We start from the raw sequence: 19,807 nt of genomic DNA, 5'->3' as shown, positions 1-19,807 counted from the left end.
CCCATTCTTATTGTCAGCACTCAGAATCTGATTATACTAAAGGGGGTAAGAATTACAAGGAGAAATTGAAGGAGAGTTTTAAAAACATAGATAGTTTCATTTTATCCACCATCTGACGTATTCCACATTTTGAAGGTGCTTATTATAACGCTAATACAGAGTTTCAACTCTTCTTTTGAACATTTATTCTATAAGACATTTGAGTTTTTTAGACTTGCTGTGATATGACCATATTTGAGTAATTTCCATTAATAAGTGGATGGAAATGCGGAATAATATTGGGTTGCCATTACTACTGACTGTATCATTCCTTTCGCTTAAAGCCTATTTCATACATCTTTCTCAGATCAAAAGAAGAAGTCTAAACATGGAGATTTCTGCGATGGCAGGGTACAGCCATTTAACTTCTTTCAACAAGCCAGAGATGGCAGAATTCGCTTTGAAGTGGCAGCCCTGTTGGCCTTTGAAGTCCCTTGTCAATTGCAGAATGGCTCTGGTGGGGTTTGTTTTGTAGCCAGCTGTCACCATGAAGGCAGACATGACGTATTTCCAGCAGTCACACTTCAGGGTCTGTCAAGTGACTGATTTCATAACCAGTCACCATAACAAAGGAGATTCAAACTCACTGACATTAGAGCAAGAGCCTACGATGAAACGTACTAGGTTCCTCTTGACAGAGCTTGATTTAAATACTGAAATGATCACACAATGGCAAATAGAAAATGATTGCGAATGTAACTGTCACATCTCCTCGGATCCCTGGAACATTAAAAATGTACTTTCCATTATGTTTATCAACAAAACGTTACATAATAACATCTTACTTTTTAAAATGAAATACCTTTGAACAACAGTAGTTTTAATCTTTGCATTGACGAAAAAAGATGACTTCTGCAGAAATCAGTAAACTACTTTAACAGCACAGTTTATATTGCTAACTTACAACTGGAGTTTTTTTTTTTTTATAAGTTTTTTTTATAACTTATAACTGGAGTTTTTTTTTATAAGACTAAATGATTCTATACAGTTCTGAGAAAACATGTTTATATTTGTAAGGCTTATGTTTATATGTTTATATTTGTAAGTTTATATTAGACTGCTTAGCGACTCACTTCAAAAATCCCCATCACTATTGACACAGAAATCAGTTTAAGACTTCAAGGATAAGTAAAGAAAAGGATTTAAGATACTTAAAAAAAAAATTCTATAAAGGTAGCCCATTACATCATTATATAAAATGAAACACTCTTAATAACATTATAGATCTATTTTTTAAGTCAGGGAGAGACGAGACAAATCTTGAAAAACCTAGTGTCCAATCTACCAATAATGATCAGAATTATTAGTCATACTGGAAGAAAATAAAGTAGGATCAAAAAGATTTTCATACTAATTTGACCACACTTTATGTCTATTCCACAGCAGGTTTTAAAATTTTACATATTTTTATGAACACGTCTTACAGTTATTTCAGAGTTGAAGACTTCGGTGCTACATAGACTTTTAGCACGCTCTCACTAGCTGAAATATTAACAAGATCGGGGCTAGAGTATTGTAAATTCATCCTATGAGACAGTAAGTCCTTTATTCCCCACTGAAGGACAGGTCAAGGATAATGGTGATCTGTACATTTCATTTTTCCGTCCTGGTTACCATGCTTTACAATCAAGCACTAAAGAGAAGTGACGGCTAACTGAACAGCTCTGCACAACACATAAGAGCAAGACCACACAGAACAGGGTAGGAGAGCCAGAGACAGGGCACCTTGAGCACCCCAGCCCAACACACTGCCCGTAGCCAGGAGAGACCCAGAAGGGCCCGAGAGGACTCACCTGCCCTGGGCAGAGCGGAAAAAACAATGGTTTAAAGGACACCTAGGCTGTTGAGGAGGGAAATCCATGTACTATCCCTAGAGCATCTGTCAAGCAGGAGGGAAGTTGCGGGAACGCTCTCCAGCACTGGAGAGTGCCACTGTGGCCCTCCCCTCCCCCCACCCCACCGCATCGCAAGGGCAGGAGGTTGACCAGGTGCTCTCTCCAAAGGCCAAGGCCGTCCCAGTGTGCCCCGGCTCACAGCAGTTCTGCTGCTTGTCCCTGGGACTCCCTCATCCGCCCCATCCACAGCTCCAGGCTGTCTCCCCGCGGCCGACTCCAGCTCCAGCTACCAGCCAGCATGACTTGTCCCCAGAACTCTTCTCAGCTTCACGCCCACCCGACTACAGCTTCTACTACCCAGGTGTGGCTTTCCCTAGGCCTTGCTGGAGACCGTGCCCGCTTCAACTTACCCCCTGGATTCCCTGCAGCCCACACCCGTTCCGCCTCCAGCTCCAGCTGGCCCGCTGAGGCAGTCCTGGTGCAGCTTGTCCCCGGCGACTTCCCTCGGCCTGCCCCTGCCAGTGAAGCTCCGGGCCTCAGTGAGGCTTGCACATCCGCATACACTCGGCAGCCCATGCACGCTCCAGCTCTAGTTGGCCCACCAAAGATACCTAGCCTACACAGTCACTCCTTCACGACCGGGAAAGATTGCCATTTCACCTAATTCACAGAAACAAACACAGAGAGACCCCCAAAAGGAGGAGACAGAGAAATATGTTCCAAATGAAAGACCAGGACAAAAACCAGAAAAATAATTAAATGAATCAGACAAGCAATCTATCAGAGCTCAAAACACTGTTCTAAGGATGCCCAATGAACTCCGGAGAAGAGATGAAGTCAGTGAGAACTTCACCATAGAGATAAAAACCATAACGAAGAATCAGTCAGAAGTGAAGAATACAATAACTGAAATGAAAGATACACTAGAGGGAATCAGCAGACGAGCTGATGCAGAAGCAGTGAGTGAGCTGGAAGACAAGGAGTGGAAACCACCCAAACAGAACAGAAAGGAAAAAGAATTTAAAAAATGAGGATAGTTTAAAGGATCTAAGGGACATCAAGCCTACCAACATTCAAATCATGGGGGTTCCAGAAGAAAAAGAGAGGGAGAAAGGGACAGAAAATCTAGTAAAAGAAACAATGGCTGAAACCTTCACCCACCTGGTGAAGGAAACAGATATCCAGTCAGGAAGCACAGCAAGTCCCAAACAAGATGAACCCAAATAGGCCCACACCGGGACACATTATAATTAAAGTGCCACAGGTTAAATAAATCAACAAAGATTTTTTTTTTTACTTCAAAGTTGGAAATAAATGGAAACAAATAACTGTATGTCAAATGAGTAACAACCATATTAAAGAAAAATGGAAAAGAATCCAAGTAAATTTTAGCTACAGTACTTTCACTACCCTCAGTCGGGAAACAAAAGGACCAACAGAATTGCAAAGAAAACTTAAGTTTGACTTAATAGGATAGTAGGGTTATTGTTAAAAGTGGTATTGATGTGGTAATTCTGAAGCAAGTTTATGTTTATTGTGGAACTGAGCAAGAGTAAATATATTGATCTTGTTGGGAACCAGGCTTCTCCTGGTGAGAGAAAGGAGCTACAAATATGAAATGGTGAAAGACAAGAATGATATGAAATGGCAGTCTGCCCCCTGAAGGGACATGAGCAGTGACACCTCAGTGTCATTCACTGAATGCTACTATATACCAGACATGATGGTAGGTGTTAAGGATATAACAGTAAACAAGACACAGCCCCTGTCCTCAAGGAGCTTACATTCTATTTGAGGAGACAGGCAAAGTAACCGACAATAGACAAGTAATAACACAGCGTTGAAAGACAAATACCGTGTTTTTCCGAAAACGAGACCTAGCCGAACAATCAGCTCTAATGCGTCTTTTGGAGCAAAAATTAATATAAGACATGGTCTTATTTTACTATAATATAAGCCTGGGTTAATATAATTAATATAATATAATATAACATAACATAATATAAATATAATATAATATGTATAATATAATATAATACCAGGTCTTATATTAATGTTTGCTCCAAAAGATGCATTAGAGCTGATGGTCCGGCTAGGTCTTATTTTTGGGGAAAAACGGTAGCACAGGATGCTGATAAAAACCATGGAGAGACATACAAGTTGGCCTTGGAAGGTCAGAGAAGGGTTATGGAAGGAGAAGGAGGATTTATCCAGACAAGAGAATAAGGTGAAGATGAAGACACTGCATCGAACAGAGGGAACATGTAGTTTAATAAATGCAAACCTTTCCTCATTCTTCTGAAAAGGACCCATGAACACTTACGCTCTTTTTATTTCCAGAAAACAGTAACGATATCTAAGAATTTATTGTTTAATTAATACTATTAAGAAAGTACTTATCATGGTGACTGGTAGTTATTGGTAATTGATAGGGAAAATGTCAGTATCTCAAGCCTTGTGATTGTATTAAGAGTAAGATACTACATACTTCCTGGGTGTCACATTTTCTAGTGATAAGCCAGTCCCACATTTACAGACCCATGGAAAGCTTTGTTCCCGGAAATGTAAAGAGTAAACAGGTACCTTCTCAATTGACATGCACTTCAGATTAACTGGAAGAAGCTTGTATCCTGTTAATGGCTAACACAACGTTAAAGCCAACCATATGTTCCCTTCCCAAGTTTATATTAGTGGCTCAGAGCATTCTTCTGAGCCAAATCCATAGATCCAACTACCTATCTGACGTCTTCCTGAGAAAGAGGGCACAGGCATTTTGAATTGAACACACACACACAGAGCTGATTCCCCACCTTAACTCTTCCTCCTCCAGTCTCCCCAAAGTCCAGTAAACAAACACCACCATCACCCACTTAGATCGTCACAGCAGAACACGGTGGCAGCAGCTTTGCCACATCCCCTTCCCCACCTTCCACACCCAATCCATCAACAACTCCTGGGAACCTCTCTCCAAAAAGATCTCTCCTCTCCACTGCCGACACCCTATGATGCCCCTGTTTTATGCAATATCTTCCTAACAGGTAATCAATCCCTTCTCTACCTTTGCTCTCCCTCTATTCTTCATATGACTGCCAGCATAATCTTTCCGCAACATAAAATGGATTTTAATCATTCTTCAACTTAAAGTGATTTAAAGGATAACCATTATGATTACGACAAAATCTAAAATCATCAACATGACCATCCTACAGAATCAGGTTTCTGCCTACCTCTCCAGCTCCATGTCAAACCATCTGCTCTTTCACTCATTTATTTATTTCCTCACTCACTCCCTGACCTACCCGCTTAGCCACCAGCTCAGTTCTACTCAGTGTTCTCCACTAACTCTGGTTTGCTTTTGGTTCCCTGATTATACCACGATCTTCCCAGTATTAGCGTGTTCACACATGTGGTCCCCCTAATAAAACCTTTTGCTATTCTTAATCTAATTCCTATTTACTTTCCATGTCTCAGTTTAAATATCAATGTCTTAGTGATGCCTTCCCTGCCCACTCATTCTAAATAAGGTCCCCTTGTTATACTCTTTTATAAAATACTATCCTTTATTATTTGCATGTGTCACAATTGTAAAGAGTATGTTTCTATCTGTAATCACATGATTAATTTCCCTAACTAACATATAAATGCCATAAGGAAAGGGACACATTTGTTTGGTTCACTTAAGTATTCCCAGCTTCTAGCACAAAGTAGGTTCTCAATAAGCATTAACTGAGCGAATAATGGAGTAATGGAATAAATTATATCTCTGAAGTAATTAAACTCAGTAATGCTGAGGTGCATGTTCTCATGATAGACAAATGTCTCTTTCTCATTTCCTTTTTCCTACACTAATTCCATCGCTCACACTATAAATTTAAGTGTCTAGTATTGTATGAACAGGTAACACACACACACAATTATGACATCTCTTGAAAGTGACCAAAGTCTTTCACTAACCTAGTCTGTCATTATTTCTTAGAGGTAAAATTACTTTTGACAAACATGTCTTTAGATCACAGATATTTTTCTAAAAACAAAAATGAAAAAAGGACCAACTACATCAGAAAAGTGCTTGTACTTGTATATTTCAGTACAGCAACTCTGTCAGGCTTAGAAGAAAAAACTAAATAGTAGCTGCCAAGTATGTACTCATATGTATGTATGTAGGTATCCAGCCATCCAACACAGTATAGAGTTCAGTACAGCAGCCAGATGTGCACATAAAAATTTAATTAAAATTAAATAAGTGTAAAAACTCAGTCCCTCAGGTGCTCCAGCCGTATTTTAAGTACTCCATAGAAACATGTCGCTAGGCGCTATGATACTGGATAGAAGACATATAAAACATTTGTAGTGTTGCAAAGTTTTATTGGCCAGTGCTGCTATAAAGATTACAGAGGCTTCAGTAACAAATAAGCACTTGCAAAGCAAAATGTATATTCATGGAATTCACTTTATGTCAAAAGGAAAACAGTAATTTCTGTTTGGAATTCAAACCCTTTTAATAGGGAATGGTGTTTCAAGACCACACCTGGGCAACAGGTGTGTGCCCTGCTATTGAAATAACCACTGATGTCTAAGAATTTTCACTATATAGGAAGTGTGTGTGTGTGTGTGTGTGTGTGTGTGTATACACCTGTGTGTTTAACAAAGAAAAGTCATGAATACTCAGACACCTCCAATTCCAAATAAAGATTATAAGGATCAAACACTTAAAATTTTTATCCTAAATTTTCTGTCTTTTTACTTCTAGGAAGACAGTCTAAGCATGTTATAAAATCTGTATTTTGTTTTAAATAGTGCTTAAAAAGTTTTTTTTCTTTCCCTCTCTTCTACCTTCCCTACTTTCCTTCCTAAAGGAAACACACAACACATGACTTCATAAAACAAAAAGAGCATTAGGATTGCATTTCACAGCACAATTTCTAGCTATTTACTAAAGATACCCAAACTATTTTTATGAGAAAAACAAAAGTGAATTGGAAAATAATGGACAGACTAAGATTCTACAATGACTCGAGACAGACTCTCAGAGATGAATAACTCAGTAACAAGAACAATGCCCAGCTAACCGACCAGTTAGCTGGCTGTAGCATTCTCGAATGATGCAGATACTACAGATTCTAGCCTGGGCAAGGAGCAAAACAAGGATTGCCTCAAGTTATAAGGATTAAAACTTGTCATCACTGGTACCAAATCAATCAGGTACAGACAAATCAGGCTCTACAGACACTAAGTGTCTGGGGTCTCAGACTGTTCCAAACAGTCCCTTCCCCTGGAGCTATTAAGGGCAGTTGTAGTAGGAACAAGCGTGTCAGCAGTAACTACTGTTTAATGAGCGCTTACTACATGCACACTCTGTTATAAGCGCTTTATACACATAACCTCTCTTTGATGCGGCAGATATAAGAAATATCTTTCTCTGACAGGTCAGGGAACTGATACAGAAGTAACTTGCTTGAGATCACAATTTTTTAAGTAATGAAACCGTAACTCTAACCAAGGCTTCTAATTGCAGGACCTACTTTCACGGCCATTATGTGATAGCCTCGCTGAAGTTCTGGAGTGGTCTTCTGAACTAGAGAACCAGGCCATAGAATCTCTGTAGCTAACCTATCACTTGAGCCTTTCTTGGACTTGATTCTCCTAACACTCACCATGCTTAACTTCAGCTTTGTAGGATAAGAGTGTTTTCTCACATGAGATGAAAAAGCCTGAGGAAAAAAAATGGTTTGAGGCTAGTTCTGGATTTCAACGGCTTCAGGTTGAGATATCAACTGGAGTAAAGATATAACTAGAATTAGTCTGGATCTCAGAAGAGAGAATTGGACTGAGAATATAAATCTGATGTGGTAAGAATTCTACTACTAATGATAATATTGCTAACGTTTCTTTAGCACAGTTTCTTGGTTCTTATCCTCAAACAAGTTTTTCTTTAGGCTTTCTCATCTCAGAAAATGGAAGCATCATCCTCTTAGTTGTCTAGCCAGAAATCGGAAACTCATCTTTATTTTCTCTTTCATCCTTACCCATACATGCAATTCGCCAACATTTTTAGTTCTATTTCCAAAAGATATTCTAAAGCCACCCACTTTCTCCATGTCCATTGCCACTATGTAATTTACTCAGCCATTGCCTAATCTGACTAACCTCTTCCAGGAGTCTTTAATGATTTTGCTTGTATATCTCCTAAAAGAGTTCATGTGACTGTGATTATAACTTGATGTCTAATTTTTTTACATCATGAGTTTAAAGAGTTGCAACAAATGTAATTTTTTAGGTACTTTTAAAAAATTGTTTTTAAAAAACAATGCATTACTTTTTTAAAAACAAGCAAGAATCTAATAAAATATAAATACTATGGTGACTTGATATCCATTATTTTCTATTTAAAAACTATACGGACATATGAACTATCAGAAACAGAAATTAAGAACACAATCCCATTTATAATTACATCGAAAAAATAAAATACTTAGGAATAAATTTAACCAAGGAAGTAAAACACCTGTATTCAGAAAATTATGACACTGAAGAAAAAAATGAAAGAAGACACAAATAAATGGAAACATATACCATGCTCATAGATAGGAAGAATTAATATAGTTAAAATGTCCATACTACCCATAGCAATCTATAGATTCAACACTATCCCTATCAAAATACTGATAACATTTTTCACAGAATTAGAACAAATAATTTAAAAATTTGTATGGAATCACAAAAGACTCCAAATGGCCATGGCAATCCTAAGAAAGAAGAACAAAGCTGGAGGTATCACACTACCTGACATCAAATCATACTACAAGGCTATAATAATCAAAACAGCATGGTACTGGCATAAAAACAGACATATACCGTGTTTCCCCGAAAATAAGACCTAGCCGGATCACTGGCTCTAATGCATCTTTTGGAGCAAAAATTAATATAAGACCAGGTCTTATGTAAGACCTGGTATAATTATACTATATTTTATATGATATGATATGATGCGATATGATATGATATTATGACCGGGTCTTATATTGTATTAAAATAAGACTAGGTCTTATATTAATTTTTGCTCCAAAAGACGCATTAGAGCTGCTGGCCCAGCTAGATCTTATTTTCACAGAAACATGGTAGATCAATGGAAGAGAATAGAGAGCCCAGAAATCAATTCATGCCTATATAGTCATTTAATCCATGACAAGGGAAGCAAAAATATACAATGGGGTAAAGACAGTCTGCTCAATAAATAGTGCTGGGAAAACTGGACAGATATATGTAAAACATGAAACTAAACCACCTTCTTATGCCATATAGAAGCATAAACTCAAAATGGATTAAAGACTTAAATGTAAGACCCGAAACCATAAAACTCCCAGAAGAAAATATAGGAAGTAAATTCTCAGCCACTACACTTAATAGTATTTTTCCTGATATATCTCCTTGGGCAAGACAAACAAAAGAAAAAAGATAAATAAATGGGACTACATCAAACTAAAAAGTTTTTTCACAGCAAAGGAAACAATCAACAATACAAAAAGAATGGGATTAGGTATTTGCCAATGGTACATTTGATAAGGGGTTAAGATCGAAAATTTATTAAAAACTCACACAACTCAACACCAAAAAAACAATCCAATTAATAAATGGGCAGAGAACATGAGTAGACATTTCTCTAAAGAGGACATATAGATGACCAAAAGACATATGAAAAGATGCTCAATGTCACTACTCATCAGAGAAATGCACATAAAAACCACAGTGAGATATCACCTCACTCCTGTCAGAATGGCTGTCATCAATAAATCAACAAACAACCAGTGTTGGTGTGGATGTGGAGAAAAGGGAACCCTTGCACACAGTGTTGCAAATTGGTGGCCACTATGGAAAACAATATGGAGGTTCCCCAAAGAATTGAAAATAGAACTACCTTATGACCCAGCAATTCCACTTCTGGGTATTTATCCGAAGAAATTCAAAACACTAATTTGAAAAACTATATGCATCCCTATGTTCACTGCAGCACTATTCACAACAGCCAAGATGTGGAAACAAACGAAATGCCCATTGATAGACTACTGGATAAAGAAACAGTAGTACTTTTATAGAATGGAGCATTACGCTGTCGTAACAAAGAATCTGATAATTTGCAACAACATGGATGGACCTAGAGAACATTATGCTAAGTGAAATAAGCCAGACTGAGAAAGACAAATACCTACGATCTCACGAGAAAACAGAAATAGACTCATAGATACAGAGAAAAAACTGATGTTTGCTACATGGTGGGGGGTTGAAGGGATGGGTGAGAAAGATGAAGGGATTAGGAAGTACAAATTGAGAGTCACAAAATAGTCACAGGGATGTGAAATACAGTAGGAAATATAGTCAATAATGTTATAAAAACTGTATGGTGTCAGACTTACTGGGAGGATCACTTCATAAATTAATGACTAATCAGTGCATTGTACATGTGAAATTAATATAAAACAATATTAAATGTCTACTATAATTTATATATATATAAGTCACAGGATGTAAAGTACAGTATAGGAAATATAGCCAATAGTATTGTAATAGCTGTATATGGTGTCAGAGGGGTAGTAGACTTGTTGGGGTTATTACTTTGTGAGGGGTGTAAATGTCTAATCATTATGTTGTTTTGTACACCTGAAATTAATAATAATAATAATAAATAAATACTATAAGGACAAACTTTGTTTAATGATTAAGTTTTACATTTTCCTTTTTCTCTTTGACCTCGTGTTTCTGTTCTAATTCTCCATAAAATTTTATACTAATGACATTTATTTTATGCTAGACTGTCTGTATGGATCCTCTCTTGTACTTTTCTGCCACAAAACTATGTATATAAATGTAAATTTGATATTTACAAAATTTCCTGTAGTCATAACTCTGTTAAAAAATTCTTTGGTTTGAGCTATCATTACACTTAATAGGAATCAATGACAATATAAATTTTAGATACTTTGAGAGAATAACTATTAAATGTGAAAAGTAAAATTTTATTAAAAATTATCATTAAACATACTTACTTTAATGAGATTAATGGAACTTTTATTTTTATTAGTTTAGATATCCCTTGATGACTACTACTTATTGCTACAAAGACCCAGAGCCCACTCTCAATTCTATGGTATATTTCATTTCAAACCTTTATATAAATAGACAGTAATGGAAGTTGTTTTTATAGCACATAAGTCAATTTTTTGCATGCCTTCAGAGTTACATGCCCCAAATCACACAGTAGTCTGTCATCAAAAATTATTTATAATTAATTATCTATCAGCGGGCAATTTAATTAGGTTGTCCTTCAATTCTGTAGAAAATAAAGAATTGTAAACAAGCTGACTTTTCTTACGCATTTCTCAACACCAATATTTGGATTTATCCCTGTTATTGTTACAAAGGTGTTTTTCTCCCTAGAGGAATACAGACTCGTAAGATTCAGGAGAGATGTGCCTGTTGTCAAGTGAGGGAGGCACAACTAGAGAAGGGAAAGGAACAAAGCGCATCTGCACATCGCATGCGCCTTCTTAGGCAGATCACTTTCAGGGAAGAGAGTGTTTAGAAGCGAGGAGCAGTCCCAAGGACTCTGGAAAATGCTCGTGCATTTCCAGGTGTATGTGCACTGCAGTGTGAAGCCTAAGAAGCCATCTGATCTTGCTTCCACTCTTGGCTCTGTTGAATCCATTTTCCAACTGGCAACCAGAATCATCTTTCAGAAACACAAATCAGAGGATGTCACGCCCTTCAATGGCTTCCAACACTCTAAAAACACAAACGTCTTACCATCACTTACTCATATATAAGGCCCCACATACCTTGCGTGGCTCCGCCCACCGGTCACACTAGTACGCACACATGTTCAACTTTCTCCCACCTTCCTGCCCTCCTGAGTGCTGATTCCTCCCCACTCTCCACACGGCAGGCTTCTCATCCTTCAGGATGCAGGTCAACTGTTCCTCTCTGAGCACTCAATTAACGACATGTTCTAACCTCTTCCACCTCCACCAAATTGCTGTCTACCACAGAAAACCTGTTGTCTTTACAGCACGTTGTGACAACTTGTGATTAAATGTTATTTGTGGGGTTAGTGTCTGTGTCGTCCCCACAGCGGCTTTGTTCCTCATGATATACTTACTACCCAGGACTACACAGCATCACTGCATGCTCAGTAAAGGTCTGCTGAATGAAGGAAGGAATGAGCAAGCAGACTAATGAATAAATATTGTTCTCTGCTGAAAATGCTTCAATAGTTCTCCATTGCCTTGAATATAAAATCAAAATCCCAGAGTACAGCAGATCCTCAAATAATGTTTTGCTCAATGTTGTTTCATTATAACGTTAAAGAGATGCTATAGAAATTAAATCTCGTTTCTATCAATGGCCTACAGTGAAACTGGTTTTGTCTTACATCATTTCCCTTAAAGTCACAGAACCTACCGATGACATACGTGAGGACTTCCCATATAACATACGACGGAACATGTTTCAGCATGTCCTGCCCCCTCCCGTCCCTCTTTCCCATGGATCTTGCTATTCATACCTGTCCTGAACTATAGCTACTAATAACTACTTAAAGCTCCATGGATGCTTCCAGCTTTTATGTGGGCTGTTCCCTCTACATGTAACACACTGAACACCCTTCTCCTCTTCTCCGTCTAAGTCTTCTGAAGACTCACTCATGCATTAGCCTTCTCCTCCAGGAAGTCTTCCATGGCCTTCTCCAGTCTGGATTACAGGTCTGCCCTTTCCCTTCTAGCCTTCAAACTCTAGTCCAATCACCACCATGGTATTTATCAAACTAAATCATAATTACAGGTCCCTTCTTCACTCTTTCCCAATGAACTAGGAACTTTTGAGGCAGAGGCTGTATCTATTATCCTTTTATTTCTAGTGCTTAGTGTAGCATCTGAAAATATGCGAGGTATTCAATAAATGATTACAGAAAAAGTAGCATAGTAAAAAGTATCATTATATTATTTTCTAAGCATTATTGCCATTTAATTAAAAATGAGGGAAATAAAACCTACTAGAATTATTGAGATCAGCATAGGATTATGTCCCTAAAACCAAAGAATAAATGGTCCATTCTGGGAACAGCTAACAGTAAGGAAGCAATGGGGCCTGGGGAGTACAGCTGTGACTCCATCACCACACCATCTTCTGCAGGCTACCCAGCTTCCAGCGCTGCTTCGGAGGGGTAACTGTTCTATTTGAAAAGGTACTTGGGTATCATGGTGATAACTGCTGTGTACTAAGGAGACGTGCAGCCAACAGAGGATTTAATAAATCTTTAAAAATAAAGAAATGGGACACTTGGCAGTGGCCACTACACAGACTGAATTCCACGCGCTCGTGTGTCTAAACTGCTTCCTATGCAACCATGTCTGACAAACCGGATAGGGCTGAGATTGAGAAATCTGATTAAGTTGAAAAAGACAGAAACGCAAGAGAAAAAGCCACTTCAAAGGAAACAACTGAACAGGAAACGATGGCGTAGGAGAAGCAAGCAGGCGGACCCTAGTTAGGTGTGCGTCGCCAGTATGCACTGCACATTCCACAAGCACTGCTTCTATTTTCCTTCTTCTAGCTGTTTAACTCTGCCAGATGCACAGAGGTTGGGTCAACTGTGAATCACTGTGCTGCCCATTTTCATCACAGAATCCCGAATTCCTTACAGTGGAGGCCATGCTTCCCTCTACCATCTCCCTGCCTGGCTGGCAAGGAAGGAAAACAACTTGCACAGTAAAGGAAGGTGCTGGCTGGGACGACAGTGGCTGGGACCAAGCTGGCCCAAGCTGTCCTGCAGGCTGGAAAGTGCAGTTTCATCAAGATTGCCTTTTTTGTTATTCAAATGATTCTTATTACTGGAATGCACAATTTTTAATATGCAAATAAAAAGTTTAAAAACCGGAATAAAAAAAGACGTAATCCTAAAAAGTGCTCATTAATCCACAACTATCTAGCAAATAATTGGTAAAACCTATGATCTTCTAGGTCACGACTTCACATTTAACAATGAGCCAAATAACGTCAAAATGGCAATTTGAAGAAAATGAGTGTCACTATTAAACATGAGCTTTTAGAGTAAGAACTCACTCATTCTAAATGGAGTGGTTATATCTTTACTCAAAATATTAAAAAATATTTTTTTAGGAACGAAATAAATGCAATTTATTGAGTCATAAGAGAAAGTCTTATTACTATAAAGGCATTTCTGTAAACCTTTAGTTAGCAATCTATTAGCAAATGGCTCTCTCAGAAAAATAAAAAAGCTTCAAAAAAATTCTAAGTGCAGAGAAGCACTGCCTGAACTAAGGCTACTGTTCCTCCTTCGGGCAATTCTGAGGCTGATTTAAGAGAACAAACTTTTCTCTATGCTCTTTTAAGAAAAGGGACTCTCACAATCAACAAAACACAAAATCTGCCAAAACTTGATCAGAGAGAAGTGTCAAAAGGAAAAAAACCCATGTGGAAAAAAGTCCTTGAGTTGCCCCGTGGGATTTTTTCCCTTTCAACTCTCTTTGCCCACAGGTTAGAAGGCATCTTCCTTCAGTAAGGACGTACTGGATCATTACCAACTACTCCAAATTCTGGGCACGGGTTCAGTCTAGGGAGGCATGTTTCAGTAACAAAGATACTATAAGGGGATCCTGTAAAGAATACAGGAAAGGCATCAAGAAACATTTGCCTTTGAGTTTTTCCCTGCTCAAACTTTAAAAGGTTCTGTATTTTATTTTAGTTAAGAGATACGGTTCCCAAACAATTTTACTTTGCTCTTTGAGAAATCAAGAGATGCAGCTATCCTCCTACTATCAGAGGGAGTCATTTCTTTTCAGAGGCTAAATTTAGGCAAGAGACTCATAAATTTTGGACCTGAGAAAGATAATGAGAATAATGTCCCTAGTCCAAAACATTTTCACCTATTTAAGACACTGCAAACGAGTATTTGTAGTTCATCTTGGTACATATAATTTATACACATAAGTAAAATTAACAGTGGGGTAAGAAGACACACAAAAAAATAAGAAGATGAGAGTAGGAGGGGACAATGAATGAAGGTCATACAGCCTCAGAAGTACAAACGTAAAAGTAGTTTCTTCATACCTTAAACCACTTAAAGTCTAAATGACTGGTGTCATGAAATATTTCACTCAACAGTTTCAGATAGGCAGTGAGAAGCGGAACGGTGGAAACAAGATAAACAGGAAAGAGGGGGAAAAAAGCATGCAATTTAAAGCAAATTATATATAGCCACTTTGGAAGATAGTTTCACAGTTTCTTACAAAGCTAAATATAGCCTTACCTTACAATGCAACAATCACACTCCCAGGTATTTACCTAAATAAGTTGAAAATTTATGTCCACACAAACACGCGCACATGAATATTAATAGATGCTTTATTCTTAGTTGCCAAAAATCGGAAGCAATCAAGACATTCTCCAATAGTTAAAAGAATGAACAAACGGTGGCACCTCCATACAATGGAACATCATTCAGAGATAAAACCCAATGAGTTTTCAGGTCCCAAAAAGACTTGGAGGAACCTTAAATGCAGAGGCTAAATGAAAAGAGCCAGTCTGAAAAGGCTACGTGCTGTATGTATACACCATATGACACTGTGGAAAAGTAGAAACGGGAGACAGGATAAAGGTCAGGGACTGGGGAGATGGGGGAGGTGTGAGCGGGTGGGCACGGTAGGGGGCGCTTTAGGGCAGTGCAACTATTCTGTATGACACTGTAATGATGAACACACGCCATGTACATTTGGTAAAACCCACAGAAGTGTACAACGCAAGGAATGGACCAAAATGTAAACTATGGACCAGTTAATAATGCATCAATATTGGCTCATCAATTTTAACAAATGTACCACACCAATGCAAGTAGTTAATAACAGGGAAACTGAGGTGCAGGAAGGAGTGTATGGGAACTCTGGACTTGCCACTCAAATTTGCTGTAAACTAAAAAACTGATCTAAAAAGAGTCTATTATAAATAAATAAATAACTAATCTGCTAAAGAGCAAATTATAACCAGTCCACACAACAGCTTTAGAAAGAACACGTAACAGCAGTTTCCAGTCCATGACGATGTGATCTATTATTAATTGCCAATATTTCTACACTATCTCTGACATGTTGACTTGCAACTAAATAAAGATCCGAAGGCAGGAAGAAAAAAATGAGTGATATTTTGAAAATAAAGACTGTGAAAAAGGTAAAATCAAGCTAAAAGAAGATCCTTCCTCACCCTGGAACAGTGACTGTCAACAGCCTCTTCTGCAGCTCTCCACCCCCCAGGCTCTATTCCACTGTACATCAGGAAATATTCAAATAGTGGGCTGAGGCAATGATCTAAGAACAGGGCACTGAAAGCCACTGTGTGAAAACAACTTTGCTTCAGCTTTGCTAATAAATGTCGGTCTGTCTTACTTTCTATACTTGACACTGAAGAAAGTACATCCTCGTACCTAACATGGTTATGAAGAGACACCACATACTGCAATGTGTACCCTCTGCCTTACTATGCAACTGCCTTAACTCACTCGAGCACTGTTGGTCTGACCAAGGAGGGTCCCCAAATGATTCATGTCACCCTCTCACTGAACTCCTTTTACGTGGTTAACATTATATTTCTCCAACAAAGAAATGGAAAGGACATAATCACTGAAAAATTAAATGTCATGAGTCTGTGTGAAGCAGATTCAAAAGCTCCAATCACACTCTCATCACGGGAGCTGAAACTAGAGTCTTCACTGGTTAAACTGCTTCTTCCATGCACACCTCCCATCTTTAGTTTAATAAAAAGTTAAAAGCAATAAACACATAAAAGAAACAGGAACAGTGGAACTCTTTAACAAGTCACCTCAAGAGACACACACATCTGAGACTCTCGAGTGTCACACATCTATGTCTTTTATTTTTGCTATTAACCTTAACTTGTTACAACTTTAACTGCTCTTTTGAACAAGCCAGGGTATAAAATAAATAAACTATTTGCTATTTAAAATTAACATCTTTGACTCAGAAATGCTTGTGGTTTCCCATTCAGTTTAAAAGCGGGGTTCTAACCAGTCTTGTAACAGACAAGTTCCATTTCCTCTCACCAGATACATAAACATAAAATCAGTCCTAAATTATTAATGCAGAAGCCTCTACATTAACATTAGTCAATTCTTCTATAATTATATTTCAATTCTTATTTCAGTCTAAAATACCTTACACTTCATGAGTGTTTTTGAAACTCTGTAAACACACGTCATGTATAGTTTGCCTCAACTATACCGGTTGGGTTTTACCTTTTGTTTAACCAGCAGCATTGCCAGTAACTGTATAAAATTGCAGACCTGTTTTTCAGCATTGGTCCTGGCTGATTCCTCTTGTGCTAGCACCATTTCTCGCTCTGCAGTTATCTGTACACTTTCTCTTAGTGCTTCTTCCAGCTCTTCAATTCTGTCATCCTTCTTACGGAGACTGTCCTGGAAAACGATGGAAGACTCGGTGAAGTAGACTAATTAGTTAGCCCAAGGAGGGCCTATTTTTCAACAAATGGCTATTTGCTTATTATACGTTCTTCCCTTAAGAAGTAAATCCAGGCCAAAAAGATATCACCATAGAGGAAAGAGTAAAACAGGGAAGAAAGAAGTAAAGGAGGTTGAATAAGTATGTTAGTAAGAACAAAGGGTCAAGTTAGTTAAGCCAAGAGAAATGTGTGATGGACTTGTTCTCCACCACAGAGAATAAAATTGTTCGTGGTAGGCAGCACAGGTAGCAAGGGCGTGATTATTTAGAAACACAAAGCTGTTTTTGAACTACTCTGTAAACTGGCTTAAAGCCAGCTTTGACGAAGCCTAAGTAGTAAGATTTGATGCCAAAATATTCTCTTTCCCTGCAAAGTCAAGCCTAGATGAAAAAGTTAAGTAAACAGCTCGATCTTTCAGGTTATATTCTTCATATAGGCAATTACTGGCAAACTAATTTTGAAAAAGAGAAATGAAAAAGAAGTTTTTCCTAATGATTCAAGAAAGCAAGTTTCTTTTAATCGTACATGAGAAAACTGAAAAAAGTAAGTGATATAAATGACTGGTCTGGCTAAAGATGAGCAATTTAGATAGCCAACCAAATACACTGTCCTGATACTCTACACAACTTTAAAAAGCAAATTCTGGAGCGGTGAATACGAATTTCTATCAGAAAAACCAACAAAGTCCTACAGGATTTTTAAATTGTGTAAGAAAGGAGATCTTAGGATCAGAAGGATACATGAAGCAATATTCAAGTTGGATGCAGAACTGAATTTATCAAGTTATTATAAGAATTTTCTCTTAAGATTTTTATAGATCAGAAGATTAAGATAACATATGAAACAAAAGTACAAGATTTGCTAAACCATTCTCTAACTTTCAGCATACTCATTATCAGCAAGATATCACAGAAATTTGTCTTTTCTCTATGCGACTCCCATTAAAAAATGAAAGTGAAAATGAAGCAGTTCACTTTCATAGGTGCAAGTTCTGAGAAAGTCCTTCTTAACAGCATTGTCTTCATAAACCTAGAACTTAAAATCTGTCCAATTTGGAAATGTCAGATTTTTCTCCCAACTTTGAAGGAATGGCATCTCTCATCCAGTATCCGTTCTAATAAAAAGTTGATAAATCTGTTGCTCTAACTTTTTTCAATTTAAAAACAAATGAGACTTGGGGGCGGCTGGATGGCTCAGTTGGTTAGAGCGCAAGCTCTGAACAACAGGGTTGCTGGTTCGATTCCCACATGGGCCAGTGAGCTGCGCCCTCCACAACTAGATTGAAGACAATGAGCTGCTGCTGAGCTTCCTAAGGGGCAGCCGGATGGCTCAGCTGGTCAGAACACGAGCTCTCAACAACAAGGTTGCCGGTTCAATTTCCGCATGGGATGGTGGGCTGCACCCCCTGCAACGAAAGATTGAAAACGGCGACTGCACTTGGAGCTGAGCTGCGCCTCCACAACTAGACTGAAGGACAAGACTTGGAGCTGATGGGCCCTGGAGAAACGCACTGTTCCCCAATATTCCCCAATAAAATTTAAAAAAAAGTTTTTTAAATGAGATTTAAAAAGAAGAATATTCACATTTCAATAATGTATGTTATGTTCATTTTTTTTAAAAAAAGTTTTCATTCTTTTCAGAGATAATGTTATAAAATAACTGATTGGGTGCCTTAAGTAAGGTTCTGTATTATGTAAAGCAGTTGAGCTGCATCAGAAAATGTTTTGTTGAAATCTTAATGATTCTAGTTTGCTTGCCATGGACAGCAGACTACAATGAGGGTTTCTAAACGACGCCAAGCACAGGGAGACAAGGAATGATGCCAGTAAAAATAAAGTCCAAGGTAGTTTCTTATGATTTAAAGAAAATGACATGTAACAGAAGAATTATGCAGAAAGGGATGAATGCAATGATTAGTTCATTCAGTCCTCTCAAATACTCTCATAAATAACCATATTTATAGTAACCTGGGATTCTGAATTAAATTGGTGTAAGCAAAAAGAAACACTAATGTTTCCCATTATCAACCTGTGAATAAGTCAGTACTATGTTATCGTCGTCCAGTCTATTATGTCCTTCACTCTTAAACTATTATCCTATCCTCAATCCTAAATTGAAAAAGTTATTCCAAATAACTACCCAATTTCAAACAAACAGGTTTACCTGTACTGCTGCATGGACCTAAAAGCAGCTCTGTGGCTTTATCAGTAAAACTTTTTTGAGAGAGATGATTAGTAATTTGTCATAATGCAGATGGTCAGTGCAGGTTTTCATACTGACAGTTTCCCCAAACCAGTGGTCAAACCAATCTACCAGATGGGCTCCGTGTGCAAGACCACTGACTTAAGCAAAGGCATCTGGGCTTCATGGCAAAGTCTGGTTCAAATCTTTCTCTA

The 19,807-nt window shown here is 38.0% G+C and overlaps 1 protein-coding gene across 7 annotated transcripts in view; it reads right to left on the bottom strand.

Moving 5' to 3' along the window:
• The window catches only part of ERC1 (ELKS/RAB6-interacting/CAST family member 1), a 483,911-nt gene that overhangs the window by 217,839 nt on the left and 246,265 nt on the right, over nucleotides 1–19,807 (bottom strand). For 6 of the 7 annotated variants that reach the window (XM_081060693.1, XM_081060695.1, XM_081060694.1 and 3 more), the window contains one exon: nucleotides 17,236–17,367. The exons of the other annotated variant lie outside the window; for it this stretch is intronic. In XM_081060693.1, coding sequence (XP_080916819.1) covers nucleotides 17,236–17,367 — 132 coding nt within the window. The remainder of the gene's footprint in view (nucleotides 1–17,235; nucleotides 17,368–19,807) is intronic. 7 annotated transcript variants of the gene reach the window in all.

This window comes from Rhinolophus hipposideros (assembly GCF_964194185.1).
Source record: "Rhinolophus hipposideros genome assembly, chromosome: 9".
NCBI classification, from domain to species: domain Eukaryota; kingdom Metazoa; phylum Chordata; class Mammalia; order Chiroptera; family Rhinolophidae; genus Rhinolophus; species Rhinolophus hipposideros.
Note: the sequence above shows the minus strand (reverse complement) of the source record. Positions and strands in the feature narration are given on the sequence as shown.